Source organism: Monodon monoceros, unplaced genomic scaffold, assembly GCF_005190385.1.
Source record: "Monodon monoceros isolate NGI ecotype Baffin Bay Population unplaced genomic scaffold, NGI_Narwhal_1 Super_Scaffold_21, whole genome shotgun sequence".
Classification (NCBI taxonomy): domain Eukaryota; kingdom Metazoa; phylum Chordata; class Mammalia; order Artiodactyla; family Monodontidae; genus Monodon; species Monodon monoceros.
Window position 1 is genome coordinate 78571796 of NW_021703778.1, and position 18447 is coordinate 78590242.

An 18447-nucleotide genomic window follows, 5' to 3' on the forward strand; every position below is an offset into this window, starting at 1 on the left:
AAAAAAAATCTAACATAATAGATATAAACATAACCACAGTAATTTGTTATTGAATGAACACTATAAAAATACATAAATTATAACACGAATAACCTAAAATATGAGGAGGGAGAAATAAAATACAGTTGACTCTCAAACAACACAGGTTTAAAATGTGCAGGTCCACTTACATGCAGGTTTTTTTCAATAAATACTACAGTGCTACACAATCTGTGGTTGGTTGAATCTGTAGATGCAGAACTGAGGGTATGGAGGGCCAATGATGGGACTTGAGCATCTGCGGATTTTGGTATCTATAGTGGGTCCTGGAACCAATTCCCCACAAATACTGAGGGACAATTGTATAAAGTTTCTGTATGCTATCAAACTTTTTATCAACTTAAAATAGGTTGTAATATATATGTTTTATTTAAGCCTATACAAACCTGTAGTAGATACATATAGTGTAAAGAAGTCAAAGCATACTGCCGCAAGAAGTCATCAAATCACAAAAGAAAACAGCAGGAGAGGAAGCAAGGATCAAAGGATCTAAAAAGCAGAAAATAATTAGTGAAATGACAATAGTAAGTCCTTACCAATCAGTAATTATCAATACATTAAGTGTAAATGGATTAAGTTCTCCAGTCAAAAGACATAGAGTGGCTGAAGGGATAAAAAAACAGTATCCAACAATATGATGCCTATAAGAGACTCATTTTAGCTTTAAAGACACACATAGACTGAGAGCAAAGGGGTGGAAGATATTTTAAGGAAATGGTAAGCAAAAGAAAGCAGGAGTAGCTATATTTATATCAGACAAAATAGATATTAAGCTAAAAATGGTTAAAAGAAACAAAGAAGGTCATTATATGATAGAGAGGTCAATCCACCAAGGATATGACAGTGCTGTGGTAAATATTTATGCACCCAACATCGGAGCACCTAAATATATAAAACTGATACTAAAAGAACTAAAAGGAGAACAAAACAACAATACCATAATATGTCGGGACTTTAATACCCCACTCCCAACAATAGATAGATCTTCCAGACAGAGAATCAGTAAGGAAAGAGCAGATTTCAACAACACTATAGGCCAAAAGGACCTAACAGACATATATAGAGCACTCCATCCAACAGCAGCAGAATACATATTGTTCTCAAATACGCATGGAACAATTGCTAAGATGAATCCTATGTTACGGCACAAAACAATTCTCAACAATTCGAGAACACATAACTTATATCAAGTATCTTTTCCAATCACAGTGGTGTGAAACTGGAAAACAGTAACATTTTACAGTATATACATATGTCAAATCATCACATTGTACACCTTAAACTTACATGATGTATATATCAACTATATCTCAATAAACATGGGGGAAAATACATTAGCCCTTCATCTTACACGTTTCAAATGCTTTTTCTGTTTGTCATTATTGCCTTTTAAAATATTTACGTTTTCTGTTATTTTATGATGAAGTATATCAACATACACCTAACAAAATTATCAATACCTGTGTACCAACTTGACAACATTTTTCAGTAACCAATAACATTTTTCCATATTGTCTTAGATCTTTTTTCTTATTGGTAAGAAACCAAATGTAGATACAGCTAACTCCCCATCTCCATCCCTTTCCTCTTACTCTCGCTCAAGATGTAAATCACTATGTTAGAGTGTGTGTATATAGTTCCTATGCATTTTTATAAAATTTTTATATACATGTGTGTAATATATATGTATATATGTAAATATATGCAAATATATAAAAATATATTTGTGTATATAAAATTTATATGTATATATATATAATAAATATCCATAAACAATATATTCTGCTTTCTATTTTTTGTATTATTTAAAATTTACATAAATGCTATCATACTATTTTGTCAGTTTCTATGTTCACATAACATGGGGTTGAGCTCTATGTTGATGCATATAAATCTGATAAATTTATTTTAACTGCTCTACAGATTCCATTAAATGAATAAATTCCCAGTTCATCCATTTTCTATTTGAGGGCAATAGTTTCTATTTTTTCACTATTTCAAGCAATAATACAATGAATATCCTTGTAGAAACCTTCTTTTGCACCTGTATGGGAGTTTCTCAAGCTTATATGCCTACAGTAGGAATTTATGAATGTTATGATAAATGCATGTCCAACTTTACCAAGTAACACCAAATTGTTCTCCAAAGTGATTTTACAGATTTCACTTTCCATCAGTAAAGGATAGGAATTCCATTTCCTCATATCCTTATCAGTGTTTTATATTAACTCACTGATTTTTGTCAGTCTGATATTTGTGAAATGGTATTTTGTGTTGTCTTCATTTTCATTGTATTTATGATTAGTAAGTTTGCATGCATCTATTTTAAAAACACTGCTATTATTACTACTAGTAACAATAAAACTAACAATAAAATGTATCAACTTCTTTGCATGTATTAGCTTATCAGTCACTTATTACAAGAACCTTATACTAACATTCTATTACATTAAAAAGGAAACAGACTAAGAGGGGCAAGGTAATTTGCCCAAGGTCATCCAGTAACTTGCAGGGCTAGGGTTCAGTATGTCAATATGTCATTTTCCTTCATTATAAGATAATAGGGTTAGTGGTCATCATTTCATACTTCCCAATTTTAAAACTGTAGGATAGTGGTCCCCAACCTTTTTGGCACCAGGGATCGGTTTTATGGAAGACAGTTTTTCCACGGACTTGGGAGGGGGCGGTTTTGGGATGATTCAAGCGCATTACATTTATTGTGCACTTTATTTCTGTTATTATTACATTGTAACATATAATGAAGTAATTATACAGCTCACCATAATGCAGCATCAGTGGGAGCCCTGAGCTTGTTTTCACTTGCCACTCACTGGTAGGGTTTTGATATGTGTCTGCAGGCAATTAATTTATTATAGTCTCTGTGCAGTCAAACCTCTCTGCTAATGATAATCTGTATTTGCAGCCACTCCCCAGCACTAGCATCTAGTGCTTCTTCAGCTCCAGATCATCAAGCATTAGATTCTCATAAGGAGTGTGCAACCTAGATCCCTCGCATGCGCAGTTCACAGTAGGGTTCGCACTCCTATGAGAATCTAATGTCGCCGCTGATCTGACAGGAGGTGGAGCTCAGGCGGTAATGCGAGTGATGGGGAGCAGCTGTAAATAAAGATAAAGCTGTGACAAAGTGAGAGAGTGGCGTGGACATATATACACTACCAAACGTAAAATAGATAGCTAGTGGGAAGCAGCCGCATATCTCAGGGAGATCAGCTTGGTGCTTTGTGACCACCTAGAGGGGTGGGATAGGGAGGATGGGAGGGAGGGAGATGCAAGAGGGAAGAGATATGGGAACACATGTATATGTATAACTGATTCACTTTGTTATAAAGCAGAAACTAACACACCATTGTAAAGCAATTATACTCCAATAAAGATGTAAAAAAATAAATAAAATAAATAATGATAAAGCTTTGCTAGCTCACTGGCCGCTCACCTCCTGCTGTGTGGCCTGGTTCCTAACAGGCCACGGATGCTCAGTAACCAGATAAATGCATTTCCAAATGTAAAAGGAGAAAGGGAACATTATTTTATACCTTTTAAATAGTAAACTTAGAAGAGGCTCCAAACATGAATTATTCATCAGCTTTCCCCCCTTTTACAAAAAACTGTATTAGTAAATGAATAGTGATAGGGATTTTAGTGCACTTACAAGCAGAAGCATCAATTCCTTTGCACATATTGCTGAAAGTTTGTATGTGTTGATTTTCGGAACTGCTGTATTCAGAGTCCTGCGCTTTTCATACATGTAAATGCAGTAGCACTGAATTGGTATAAAATGTCTAAGCTAAGGCTGATTTATCTACAAGGTCATTTATAGTCTTCAGATATTTTCAATTATTTCTGCTTTGTAGACTAATGAAAGAACTACTGTTGTTGGTCCAGGTTAATAAACGACTCTGGAAAACTGTTTAATAGACTGAAAAGATGAAAATGACTTCATAAGTGTTACTGTCAACTCTCAGGACTGCTACTTTTCATAACAGAGAACAATTAGACTCTCACTGTTATACTTCTAATGGTGATAGGGTTTTAAAAAAAGTAGAGAATCTAAAGTGGCATTAGAAGTTTAGGTTGTAACAGGAGTGTCTGGGTAGCATTATCTTATTTTCTGAATCCCTGAATTCTGGTGAATTTAGCTTCCTAGTACTTTAGGAAGTACTGCTTTTCAAGAGGATAGAGATCATTATAAATCATTTCAATTATTGTCAGACTCTCTAGACCGGTGAGAATGATCAGATGATCACTTTCCTGAAAAAATAGCATCAGAATAACCAAAAGAGAAAAGAGAACCATTTACAGAAATAGCTGATTATTCAGGACTAAATCTTAGGAAATTGTTATTTAAGATGCTGTACCCAAACGTGTGTGTGTTGTGTTTGCTTGCTTGAAGGGTCTAAGCCTGTGTTTGTTAAGATTTATCTTTGAAGGTGAAGATGTTGCCAGACTATGCAGATTGCTAACACACATTTCTCCCCACATCTAGCTACGTGGTGAACATTGGTCTGATCGACAAGCTTTGTGGCTGCTTCCTCTCGGTGCAAGGCCCAGTGGATGAGAATCCCAAAACAGCCACATTTCTGCAGCATGCCGCAGGGCTCTTACACGGAATGTGCACGCTGTGCTTTGCTGTCACCGGAAGGTAAGGCCTCTACTTGATGTCAGTCTGGAGTCAACTTTTGAAACATCTCTTGGATTTTGCTCATTTTGGAGTCATTTCATAGGGATGTACATGGTCATCTTGGGCTCTTTTCCTCTTTGTACTACCTCTGTCCTTATTGGCTTCCCATATTGAGACTTGTCTAATATGTCTCATTTTCCCTGGCTACATGCTCCTGTCAGAGCCTTTTTTTCTTGTTGGTGTCATAAACTTAACTATAATTTCTACAAGAGACCTTAGAAGTCATCCATTTCCTCTTCCACTGAGGTCCAGAGGAATCAAGTGATTCTCCTTGAGTCAGCAAGTCAGTGACAAAGCCTAGACCAAATCAAGTCAGGCCTTCAGCGCAACACGGCACAGCTTCACAGTGCCCTGACCGTCACATGCTTTCAATTATAGCCTCCTAAGTTCTTTATTTTCCCCTTTGTCCTTCCAAGGTATCTCCATGAATAAGAGAAAGGAGCCATCCAAAAACAGTAGCCCCCTGACGTCACACATGACCCATGGGCATCATTTTAGCCAGTGTGCCAGGGACTACGACTGGCCTGCTTGGCTCTGTAAACCCCCTCACCCCACCCTGTGGACTGTCCTCAAAAACAGTAATTCTCTAAGAGAGACAGAGTAAACCGCCTCGTGTTCTTTTCTCTCCCCTCCTACCAAGTAAAAATCATTTGCAATAGTGACTCAGTGTTTCCGATAGAAATATGACATATCCCTCAGGCATATTAAGGATGTTCAGTAAAACAATTTTCTTACAATTAAATTCTAAACAGCACTGCATACAAATTATATATATATATATATATATATATATATATATATATATATATATATATCAGGGATTTGTCAAGAAGAAAACTAATGATTTGAAACTAATAAAGTCTAGCTACTTAAAGAAATCTTATCCAGCCGTATTCAATGTACACACAATGCTAATGTCTGTATTCAGAATATTTTAAAAGAGAATTTGTTTTCTGAAATGAACTTCCTCAACATTTGTTAGTCTGTTATGCATAGGACCCCGACACCCACCTATTCTTCCTTATTCTTGCCTAGTCCCTCTACCCTGAGTCACATTTCTAGGAAGATTAAGACTGTCTGAGTATCAAGGAAGCCAAGCACGACCTGTAGTCAGTGTTCCACTTAGTCTGTTCCCTCTAGAAATGTAGCCAGAGCCTACCTTCCAGGGATTTGATGAGAACTCAGGAAGTGGCTATGTGTAGGTCTGTGACTTAAGTAAGCTCGGGTGGTCCCACACTGCCCAGAGGCTGGCAGCAGTAACAGGGCTCCATCCAGGGCACTGGCACCTGCCAGCTTGGAGGCTGCCATGCTGCCCAGCTAGCTCCTGTGCAGTAGCCAGGCCACTCCCTGGGAGGTATCCTCTCACCCAGGAGACCCTTCCAACACTCACTCTTTTGTATACACACCATTATAAACCTGCCAGCGTTTCAAGTCTTTGTCACCTATACTCTTTCCTTGAATCCAGATGAATATCACACATAAACATTTCCATATGTGGTTGTTGTATAGTTTGTGGGCTTCAGCTTTCACTTACACATGGATTCAGTCACTTGAAATCTGTGGAACCTGAAAGAAGTTTAAAGGTCATTAATAGCCACTCATTTTTATAGGGAAAGCAACTGAGCCAAACTAACTTGAATTAGGACCCAAGATTCCTCCCTTGGTGTTCCCTCCTACACACTTGACTTTTTATTATTCAAAATATGGGAGCATACGTTTTGTTTCTTTGAAAATTTTCTCAATTACCTATGTGGAAAACAGGATCCTCTTCTCTTTAACACACACAGTCATGCCCTTGTCTAGTAGACATTGACTGAACATCTGCCTTGGGCCAGACACCAAGCTAAGTACTAAGGTTACTGCCCTCAGGGAGCCCAGAGTCTGGTGTGGAGTCAGACTTGCAAATTAATAGCTAAAACATAATAGCTGCAACAGAAGAGAATGTGCCCAGAGAAGGAAGTAAAGCACTTCCAAAGGAGGTCAAGAAGGGCTTCAATGGCCTAAATCTTAAAGGATCCAGGAAGATAAGTGGAGTAAAGAATTCATTCGGGAGAAAGGGCATAATATGGGCACTGCATGATATAGTAGATGTTATTGGTGCCTGTGGCCTATCAGGAGGTCACCTACAAGTGGCTTCCTGTATTTCTCTGCCTGAGGATATTCACTGAACAAGTAGCTGTTCGCTAGAAGTGCCAGGGAGTTAACACCCCCAGGAGTGACTCTCCAACAATACATTGGTGGGTAATATCCCAGCTCCACTAACCCTTAGTGGGACGATCCTGAGGTATGTTCTGTACGGTTTCTCAAAGGGACCCAGTGGTAACCTGTTCATTAACACATACTTGATTAGCTTTTCTCCCTACCCTCTTTTCCTTCTCTACTTCCTCACAGATAAACTACTAACACCCATATCTTTGTTTCAGGGACTGCTTTGGGGGCAACCCAAACCAAGAGTTATGGATATATAAGACATTGTCTCATGTTCAGTTTGATGTAGTTTACAATAGGGTGACTGTGAAGAGTGGCAGGAGATGAGGTATTCAATGCGCTCCATACATGTTCACATTTCTGTGATAGGATGATCACTCCTGAAAACTATAGAAATGACTGGAATGGCATGAGCCTAGAGGCAGAAGGAATACTAAAAAGGCTCTTGAAATGTTGAGGGCCTGTGGAGACAGAAGAAATAGAGAGGAGCAGATACACTGAGGACACAGAATAAATGCAAGGGAAATGGCATAGAGCTGATAGTATGGGATGTAAAAGGAAGTGAGGAGTCTGCAATGACTCCCAAGTTTCTGACTTGAAATTTTTGAGTGGTAGATGGTATAGTCTCCAAATTAGGGGATATACGTGGTTTTCCATGATTCTAGACATGCCCAAGGATTATCCAGGCAGACCAAAGTGTGAGTGTGTATGTATGAAGTTTATATATAAAACCTTATTCTATACGTATATACACGCACTCATAAAATGAAGTATAATTATTTCTATGTACATATACAACTGGATTTTAAATAAATCAATGATTAACCCTTAGTGGTTTTTAAGAATTCTTCATCTATTTTTTACCCAATATAATTTCCTTCTCCAACCTCAGTTACTCTGCAAATTTCTGTTGGTAGGCCTTGCTGCAAAAGCAGATTCGGGTGGTTTCCTGGCTTAATTTACCTAGGAAATTCTTAGCAGTATCAGTGTAAGCTGCTTCTCTGAGAGACAAGAAGAATGACCCCTGTCTGCTGTTCTTCCTCTCATCCTTCAATCTTCCAGCATTTCCTGAATACTGCCAAGCTACAGGAATACAGGGAGTTTTTCCTACATCTTCTGATTTGTTTACCTCTAATATTTACAGCCCATTTTGTGCTACAATACTTCCCATTTCTTTGAAATTATATTTTTAAACTATAATGACCTGTTGAAAGCACTTTGTTGCATGTGTTAAATAGTCTCAGCACAAGGTCAAAGCCGTGTGTGGGGAGAAAGGTAGCTTGGTTGTTGTTATACTAGAGGAATTCACATAATTCCTGTTGGGGCTGCCAAGGGAAGCCAGCCAGAGCCTGAGCGCCGAGGAAGGCTTGTCCTCAAAGCCGTTCTGTGACCAACAGGAGTAAAAGACAAAGGGGGCCCAGAGAGACCTTCAAAAACTGCCTCTTGTGAACTGGCAGACCCTGAGATAATTATGTACACTAATTGATAGCACAGGGCTTTGAGTAAACACTTTGCAGTCTGCCGGTGGCCGGCCTTTGTGATGGTGATAATAGCAGGTCTGCCTTTGCACTGCCCTGCTATTGTGCCCTTAATCTTCTAATTTTTACCTAGGTTTTCTGAAAGACAATTTGGGTGTCAGTATTTACACTGTTAATCTCTGCTTCACCATGGGGGAGAAAAGTTCTCACATGATTTTTGTACCAGCCTTGGTTTTGAACAGTAAACTTGCATTTCTTTAAGTAAAAATCGAAATTGTGATCTGGTGAAAGGATTGATTTTTATATTAGGATTACTCTACAATTTTAATATGCGAATTGTTCACAAGCTATAATTCTTAATCACTTCAACAAAATTCAACAATCTGTAATAGGACTTTCAGAAATGACTGTTTGGCCTTAACTGTTACCAGTTTTCCATTCTTGGGCCTGCAAGAAATAAGGAAAAAAGGATAGTTTTCAAATCTCAGGGCAGTGACTCAACTGCCATAATTGGCTAAGGCTCGAGTCCCCCTTAAGGTGCTGACTCCTTAGCCAAACTAATAGGATCCAAACCGTAATGAGTGATTATAAATTGTAACCAACACAAAACCTTTCAGTTAATCAGCAATCATTTCTAGATGCATAACTATGCAAAGTACTATAGCAAGAGTGCCAAGAAGTAGTGGATCCAAAGTGAAAGAGTTTACAGTCCTTATGACTGCACAGAAGAAAAACAGGAGCTTGTAAAACTTAGTTAATTCTGATTGGTTGGAAAACACTATTCTGAATGCTAGAATATTTTTACACAAAAAGAAATTTGTTATTATGTGTATTTGTGGTTTTTATTTTCACATCTGTAAACTACACTAACAAAATGAGTTCTAGCCAAGGTCTCTGGAAACCTGTGTCATAAAAAGATAAGAATGATTTGTAATTTAGCCCATTAATTTTGTGGATATAAATGGGTGCTTCTCAAGTGTTTAAGGGTGCTTGAAAACCATTTGTTCAAGCAAAGGTAAACTTTAACTCTGCCTGCCTGAATTATTCATTCATTCATTAGACAAATATTTATACAGTGCTTGCTCTGTGCCAGGCCCTGTACTAGGCTTGGGAGAAAACAAAAATGACTAAGATGTTGATCGAGTCCTCAAGGACCTTGTAAGCTAGTAAAGAAGAGGTATATACAAATATCCATGGTATAAGGCAGAGAGTGATACAGAGGGTAGAAGATAACACACAAAAAGCACTTAGCATGCTGCCTGGCACATAGTAAATGCTTAATAAATATTGGATTATCACATCATCATTGATGGACTTCAGAGGAGGGAGAGATCACTCTTAGTTGTAGGAATTAGCTGTTTTCTAGAGCAACTAAAATTTAATCTAGGCCTTGGAAGATAAAAAGGGTTGGAACATTTAGAGTTGAGAAAAACATAGACAAAGAAAATAGCATACGCAAAGACATAAAGGCAGAAAAAAACATGAAGAATGAACAGAGTACTTAATTTGGCTGGATTTTGAGATGTATGTGATTTTAGTGCCTACCAGACTGTTATGATGTTCAAATGAGGTAATAAATATAAAAATACTGTGTGATATATAAAACAATCTGCTGAATGTGGTGGTGGCAGTGGTGTCATTAAAAGCCTTTGATCAGGGCAATGACATGCTAAAAACCATATTTGGGAGTTATCATGTGAAAGTGTATGAGAGAGGCTGTAGAAAGTGGGAAAGACCATTAACAGCATCTGGGCAAGAGGCAAAAGGAATGGAAAAGAAGAATCTTTTTTTTGCGGTACGCGGGCCTCTCACTGTTGTGGCCTCTCCCGCTGCGGAGCACAGGCTCCGGACGCGCAGGCTCAGTGGCCATGGCTCACGGGCCCAGCAGCTCCGCGGCATGTGGGATCCTCCCGGACCTGGGCACGAACCCGCGTCCCCTGCATCGGCAGGTGGACTGTCAACCACTGCGCCACCAGGGAAGCCCGAAGAATCTTTTTAAATCCTCTCATAGTCTCTCTTTTTATGTATGGTATCACTGGTCTCTCGGGCATCAGGCTCCAGATGTCATCTCTCTCTCATCCGTCTTCCTTGTACCCCAGATCTAATGTGCTGTCATGTTCCATTGACTGGAAGGAACCTTAAAGTCACCTTAATCCAGTCTTCAGATTTGTAGCTCTTCAATAACTTCTTTCAGTTTACATTTGAGTATCTTCATTGACAGGGAACTTATAATTTACCAGGGGAGCCTATTCTGTCATTGATCAGTTTTAATGCTTTAAAAGCCTCTCCTTATACCAAGCTGTAATCCGTCTCCCTAATACTACCTACTTAGTACTAGTCCTATTTGCTTCTTGGCAACATATAGATTATTCTAACCCCACTCTTCTCCCTACACTTCTCCCGTCTCACCGAACCACATATTCTCCTTTGCTTTCATTCTTGTTCCAGTTACTATGGTTGTGTAACAAATTACCCCAAAACTTAGTGGCATAAAATGACAATCTATTAATCTCACAGATTCTGTATGTCAGGAATTCTATCAAGATACAGGGAGAATGGCTCATCTTTGTTCCACAGTCTCTAGGCCTCAGTTGGAAGACTTGAAGGCTGGAAGTTGGAATCATCTGTGTGCTTGTTCACACATGACTGTAGTTCATGCTACCTGTTTGTTAGGGACCTTTCCATGTGGTCCCTCTGCACAGGCTAATTTGGGCTGCACAGCATGGTGGAGGTTCAAAGGAGGAGCATCCTGACAAGTGAGAGAGCTAGGTGAAAACCATGTCACCTTTTATGACCTAGCCTCAGGAGTCGTGCAGCATCCCCTCCACTGAATTCTGTTCAGCAAGGCAGCCACAGAGTCCCATTCAGCTTCAAAGGGAGGAGAAGTAGACTCCCATCTCTTCATGGGCAATATAAAGGTTCTGGAAGAGCGTATTGTACCAGAAATATTGCTATGTTTATGTTTGAAAAATAGAGTCTTCCACATTCCAACCTACCCTAGAGATAAATGTGTTCCCAGTATCCTGTTCTCATCTGTATTCTTTCCTCTCTGCAGTCTCATACTTGGTATTATCATTTCTCTTGGCACCTTTAGCCACTGTCCTCCGACAAAAGGCTTGCTGGTGTTGGGAGATGGGGAATGAAGTGAACATAATAAGACTAAACAAGTGTAACTAAAGGAAATAACATTTGTTGAACACTGTTTATGTGCCCCAGGCTAAGGGCTCCTCATGAGTTATCTCCCAGCAATCCTCACACTGTCCTAGGGAGCATAACAGCCTCTAGACTGATAAGGAAGAGTGATTGTCCGAATCCTTCAGGTCTGGAAAGTGAGAAGAATACAGGAACAGGAACCTCTGGGCTGTCTCTATATTCACAATTGGGCAAATGCTAGTACAGAGATTTCTGAAAGATCTATCCCAGCTGGTAATAAAGTCGTAGTTGACTTGTAGGGACAAAAAGATGATCGCTTCATTGCTGCAATTCAAACTGTGTGTCTACTGTGTGCTAGGCACTATGCCAGAGAAAGGGAGCTGCCTGGGCCTTAGCCCACAGGGCCAGCATTTAGGGGCAGGCTTCACTGACTTACTACTCCCAGAGGGAAGAGGATGTGATGAAGGTAGTCTGCCAATACGTATGCAGGCTCACCACACTTAGGATAGCAGAATATATCTGGTGTACACTTGCAGTTGAACTCCCACTGGCTCTAGGACTTTGGGGGGCAGGATCTCAAGAGGAAAATCCTTTTGTACTGTTGTATTGAAGAGCCCAGGTTTGGGAGTCAGAAAAATGTGAATGCAGTTCCTGCTCTCCTAGCTCTGTGACCAGTGACAGATTCTTTAGCTTCTCAGTGCCTGTTTCCTCACATTATAAACATGAATTTGACAATTCTTCTTCACAGAGTTGGTCAGGGTAGGGGCAAATGGGGGCTAACATGTCTGTCACCCTAACCTTCTGCCCAAGGTGCTTTTTTATATATATTTATTACACCCCACCCTGTTCCAAAAAGATTTGAGATGGCTTATAGAAGTATATATGTCTTCTTATTTTTAAAAAATAGATGAAAAAATTAGAATAAAAGAAAATAGGTAAGGAAAAGTAAATGAAGCCAGAAGCAAGTAAAGTTAAGGCATAAACCATATTCATAAACAAGCCCCTGGTAGACATTTCCTCTTGGAATTCCTACTGGCAGTTTCTACCAGTAACTTATATTTAATATGTCAGATTCTAAGCTCATTGGCTTTCGTCCAAAGTTGGCTTTTCCTCCTGATTACCTTATTCTGCTCATGACTGTAGTAGTATGAACAGATTTTAAGACCTCAAACTTTTACTATCTTTGACTTCTGTTTTTCAGAATCCAATCCAGTCCTATGCAATTAAATCAAAAAGATGCTTGCCACAGAAATATGAGGTGGCTCCTGTTATTTATACCTATGACTTGATATTTGTCTACTTCTAATTCACTAGTTCCTTTGTCCTGTGTATGTTTTGTGGCTTCAAATGAAAAGGTTTCCCTAAGTATCCTAGCAGCTCCCCTTCAGGCACCTAGCACCAGGCTAGAAACAAAATAAGAAGTCGGTAAATAGCTATGACTGGCAGCATTAGCAAATACTGGTGTGCACCATCGACCTATGCCAGGGCCCCATTTCCTGGGCTTACTCTTAGCATAGGAAGAAGAGGTGCCTATGTCTCACGTTCTTCCTCCCCTAAGGTAAGAAGGAGACTCCAAGGCCTTCATGCCTTTGGCATACCTTTCTGAGACCAGTTCTCTCTCTCTTCCTTCCATTGCTTTAGCATATCTTTATTAATTACTGTTTACTGAGCACTTGATATGTGCCAGACACTTGTCGAGGTATTAGGGATCCAGTGGTGAACAAAATACTCGCTCTATGGAGCTCACAGTCTAACAGGAGAAAAAGATGATAAACCAGTAAATGAATAAGATAATTTTAGCTAGTGATAGTGATATGAGAAAATAAAGCAGGGTAATATAGCAGAGTGATTTGGGTGAGTGGTCAGGGAAGGCCTCTCTGGGAAGATGACACTGAGCTAAGAAGGAGCCAACTCTGTAAAGATTGGAGGGAAGAGTATTCTAATTGAGCAGAATAGGAAGTTGATGACTCCCAAATATCTGAAGTGGGTGTGTACCAGAAACATAGAAGGCAGTGTGCTGGAATGTGATGAGCAAGAAAGTGCTAGGAGATGAAGGGCCAAGAGATCAGGACAGAGAGAGTGGAAGTTCGGGTTTTATTCTAAGTGTGTTAGGAAGCCACTGGAGGATTTTAAGCAGGAGAGCAGCATGATCTGATTACTTAAAAAGTAATGAATTTTTACTCTGTGTAGAATGGATTATAGGGGCAAGAGTGGAAGCAGGAAAGATTAATTAGGAGGGTACCGCATCACGCAGCCCAGATATGACAGTTTTTTCCTCCCAGTTACTCACCCAGGAGAAGTAATTGCTTTCATTTGGCAACACAGCAGAGCCTCTGGCAGAGGTCCTTCAGCCTAACTGCCAAATACTAAAGATAAGAGAAGCCCGAAATATCAGCTGAACTAGCCAAAATCAGCACAGGGCCCTTTTGTGTTTTACAGTGATAATGAGAAAACTGAAGATAGAGAGGTCAGAAATGTCCCATCTGAGAAGCATTCTTGGACAACAGTCCTAGTCTGTAGTTCCAAGATCTAGGACCATATACTCTTGTCAGTCATCCAGAGCCGCCATATTCTCACCTTTTGGACTCCTCCCTGCCCTTTCTCCATTCACCTTTGGTTGTCCCCAGACTGTCTTTATCTTCCACTTTCTTGGTCCTCCTCCCAGACCTCTGCCAGAGACCACAGTTTCTTCTTAGGGGCCTCACCCTTTACCTTCCATTCTCATTGGTGTCCTCTTGGTCTTCTTCTTTCTCAAGCATGTTCTAGGTTGTTGATCTCCAACAACAAGAATGTCTCTCTGTTTTCATCATCTATCACTTCTCTTCCCAGAAAGGTTTCCTTCTCAAAAGTTCCTCTTTGAATTCAACTGAAACTAATAACCAGGTACTTTGGAAATCCTCCCAAGTAATCAGCCAGCCTCACCCTACCTAATATTCTCACTATTTAATTTCTCCTCTATTTTTCCTCTTCTCTAACTAAATGTCCAGACTATCTTATAGTGCTTACACATGTATCTTTCCCACCTTGAGTTTTCTCTTGCTCTCATATCTCTACTAAGTCATCCTCATTCCCTTCAACAGGGCTCCAAATTAGATCTGCATTAAACAAGCTGTTTTCTCCCTCTACTGTATATATAAAATATAGGTGTGTGTGTGTGTGTGTGTGTCTGTCTGTCTGTCTGTGTAGGAGACTATAATTTTTGAAGTAGATTCACACCTGTTATAACACCCCAGAACTGAACAGAATCTTAGACATCATCCTGTCCATTGCCCAGCTGAGTTTTGAGTGCCCTCTGTCACTTCAGTGAATGTATTCCTCCACTGATTGCAGAATAGTTAAGAATGTAATACCTCACCAACAGCCCATTTAACTTCTGGGTGTTCTGATTGTTAGAAAATTTTCTGTAAGTTTATCTAATATCTGCTTTCGGGTAGCATCTCTCCTCTGGTGTCATAAGTAACAGTGTAATACCTCTTCAGTTTGAAGATAACCTTTATATCCTCCAGTTCTGAAATAAATTTCCCAGTACTTTCAAATGTACCTCAGGTGACATTGTTTCCACATAGTTTTACCACACAATTCACTTTCCTTGGGAACTTTCTGATACATCAGTGTCCTGAATGTAGTGCCATACCCAGTGCTAGAACCAGTACTTCCAGAGTAGTTGTTCATTGCAGTGGATCAGGATAAACCTTTCTGGTTGTGTACGTTTTACTCCTCTTAGCTCAGTCAAAATTGAATTATATTCATGGGTAATCAAGCAAGACTGTTTCTTCATTTGAATGGATAGGAAGCTAATTTGCTAAGTCTTTTCCCCCTACTTATCATTGAAAGCTATATTCCAGTCCCCTGTCACTTACCTTCTTCCCATCCTAAACCTATGCAGTTAGTTTTTAAATCTAAAAATAGGATTTCATAGTCATTTCTATAAATTTCATCCTTTTTTAGTCCTCATTTATTTTTAAACTGTTTTATTTTTTACTTCCTCCTCCTTGAAACTATCTTCACTTTGCTTCTAGGACACCACACTTCCCTGCTTTTCCTCATACCCCACTGGTTTCATTTTTCAGTTTCCTTTGATGATTTATTCTCATCTCCCCAACTTCTACACTTTGGAGTATCCCAAGGCTCAATTCTCAGACTAATCTATGTTCACTCACTAGATGAGCTGGCTTTAAATACCATCTGTGTGTTGATGACTCCCAAATATCTCAAGCCCAGATCACTCCTCTGAACTCAGACTTGTATATTTATTCATTTATTCAACAGATGTCTATTGAGTGGCTACTCTATGTCAGATACTGTTCTAAGCCCTGGAGACAGACAAAATCCCCTACCCTTGGGAAGCTCATTTTATCCAACCTCTGATCCAGTATCTTCACTTAGGTGTCTAATAGGCATCTTGAATTTAACAAGTTTAAAGCTGAACTCCTCATTTTCCTCCCCAGACATGCTCTATCCACTGTCTTTCCCATTTCTGTAAATGGCAGCCACATTCTTTTAATTACTCAGGCAAAAAAAACCACTGAGCTATTTTTTACTCCTCTTTTTCTCACCCCACATTCATTCTAACAGGAAATCCTATTGGTTTTCCCTTCTGAATATTTTTCAGAATCCAGCCACTTCTTACCACATCCATGACTACCATCCTGGTTCATCCACCATGATATCTCACTTGGATGATTGAAACAGTCTCTTAATTGGCCTCTCTGCTTCTGTCTTGGCTCTTCTAACAACTTTTCAACCAATTAGCTATAGTGATTATTTTTAAACCAAAGTCATATTATATAACCCCTCTGCTCAAAACCTTACAATGGCTTTCCATCTCATTCAGTAAAACCCTTATAATGTCCTTACAGTGCTCTACAAGACCCTACCTGATCGTCTTCCTGTTTCCTCTCTGACCTCATCCCCCATTGTTCCTCCACTTTGCTTAACCATCTGTAGCCACCCTGGCCTTCTTGCTGTTTCTTGAATATGTCATGCATGCTCCTGGCTCCAAGCCTTGGGACTTGCTGTTCCTCTGCCTAAAAACACCCTTGCCTCAGGTATCCACATGGCTTCTTTCCTCACTTTCTGTAGAATTCTGCTTAAATAGCACTTTAGAAAGGGTTTCCCCAACCACCCTATATAAAATAGCATCACACACACACACAAACACCCACACCCCTGCATCTTCATTCCCTACCCATATCCCCTGCTCTTCTATAGTACTTAGCACACCTGACATACTGTATATTACATGTGATACTTGTTTATTTGTTCATTGTATCTCGCACACTAAAATGTAAGTTTTATTAGAAAGAGAACATGGATTTTACTGCTGAATCCCAGTGCCTAGAAAAGTGCTTGCACAGAGTAGGTCCTCGGTAAATATTTGTTGAATAAATGAATCATGAATGAATAGGCCCATGTGACAGAATAATGCCCCTCCTGAACATTCTACCTCAAAGCAAAATACACATTCTTCTCAAGTGTATATGGGACATTTTCCAGGATAGAATACCATATTAGGCCACTAATTAAGTCTCAGTCGATTTTAAAAGGTAGACATCATACAGAATATCTTCTCTGACCATAATGGGATGAAGTAAGAAATCAATAATAGAAGTAAAACTAGAAAATTCACAGATTTGCAGAAATTAAACAAAACACTCTTAAACATTACATAATGATCAGGGATCAATCCAAGAAGAAGATATAACAATTGTAAATATATATGCACACAAGATAGATGCATCTAAAAACATAGAGCAAATATTAACAGACATAAAGGGAGAAATTGTCAGTAACACAATAATAGTAGGGGACTTTAACACCCCATTTATATCAATTGACAAATCATCCAGACAGAAAATCAATAAGGAAGCACTGGCCTTAAATTACATATTAGACCAAATGGACTTAATAGATATATAAAGAAGATTCCATCGAAAAGCAGCAGAATACATATTCTTTTAAAGTGCACATGGAGCATTATCCAGGATAGATCACATCCTAGGCCACAAAACAAGTCTCAGTAAATTTAAGAAAATTGAAATCATATCAAGCATCATTTCCAACCACAACGCTATGAGACTAGAAATCAACTACAAGAAAAAACTGCAAAAATTACACAGGTGAGGCTAGACAATGTGCTACTAAACAACCAATGGATCACTAAAGAAATCAAAGAAGAAAATTTAAAATACCTGGAGACAAATGAAAGCAAAAACACAGCAATCCAAAATCTATGGGACACAGCAAAAGCAGTTCTAAGAGGGAAGTTTATAGTGATACAAGCTTACCTCAGGAAACAAGAAAAATCTCAAACAAACAACCTATCCATACACCTAAAGGAACTACAAAAAGAACAAACAAAACCCAAAATTAGTAGAAAGAAAGAAATCACAAAGATAACAACAGAAATAAATGAAACAGGGTGTAAAAAAAAAAAATAGAAAAAATCAGTGATACCAAGAGCTGGTTCTTTGAAGATAAACAAAATTGATAAACCTTTAGCCAGATACATCAAGGAAAAACAAAAAAACAGAGCACAAATCGATAAAATCAGAAATGAAAACAGAGACGTTACAGCCAGCACCACAGAAATATAAAAGATCATAAGAGATTACTACAAACAACTATATGCCAATAAACTGGACAGAAGAAATGGACAAACTCCTAGATATGTACTATCTTCCAACACTGAACCAGGAAGAACTAGAAAATGAACAGATCAATTACCAGTAATGAAATTGAATCAGGAATTTTAAAACCTCCCAAAAAACAAAAGTCCAGGACCAGACAGCTTCACAGGTGAATTCTACCAAACATTTAGAGAAGAGTTAACATCTATGCTTCTCAAACTTCCAGAAAGTTACAGAGGAA

General features: G+C 39.0%; 1 protein-coding gene across 1 annotated transcript in view; it reads left to right on the forward strand.

The window, feature by feature from the left end:
- Positions 1–18447, forward strand: part of SCAPER (S-phase cyclin A associated protein in the ER) — a 459896-nt gene that overhangs the window by 383470 nt on the left and 57979 nt on the right. The window contains 1 exon segment of the mRNA XM_029238862.1: positions 4544–4699. Coding sequence (XP_029094695.1) covers positions 4544–4699 — 156 coding nt within the window.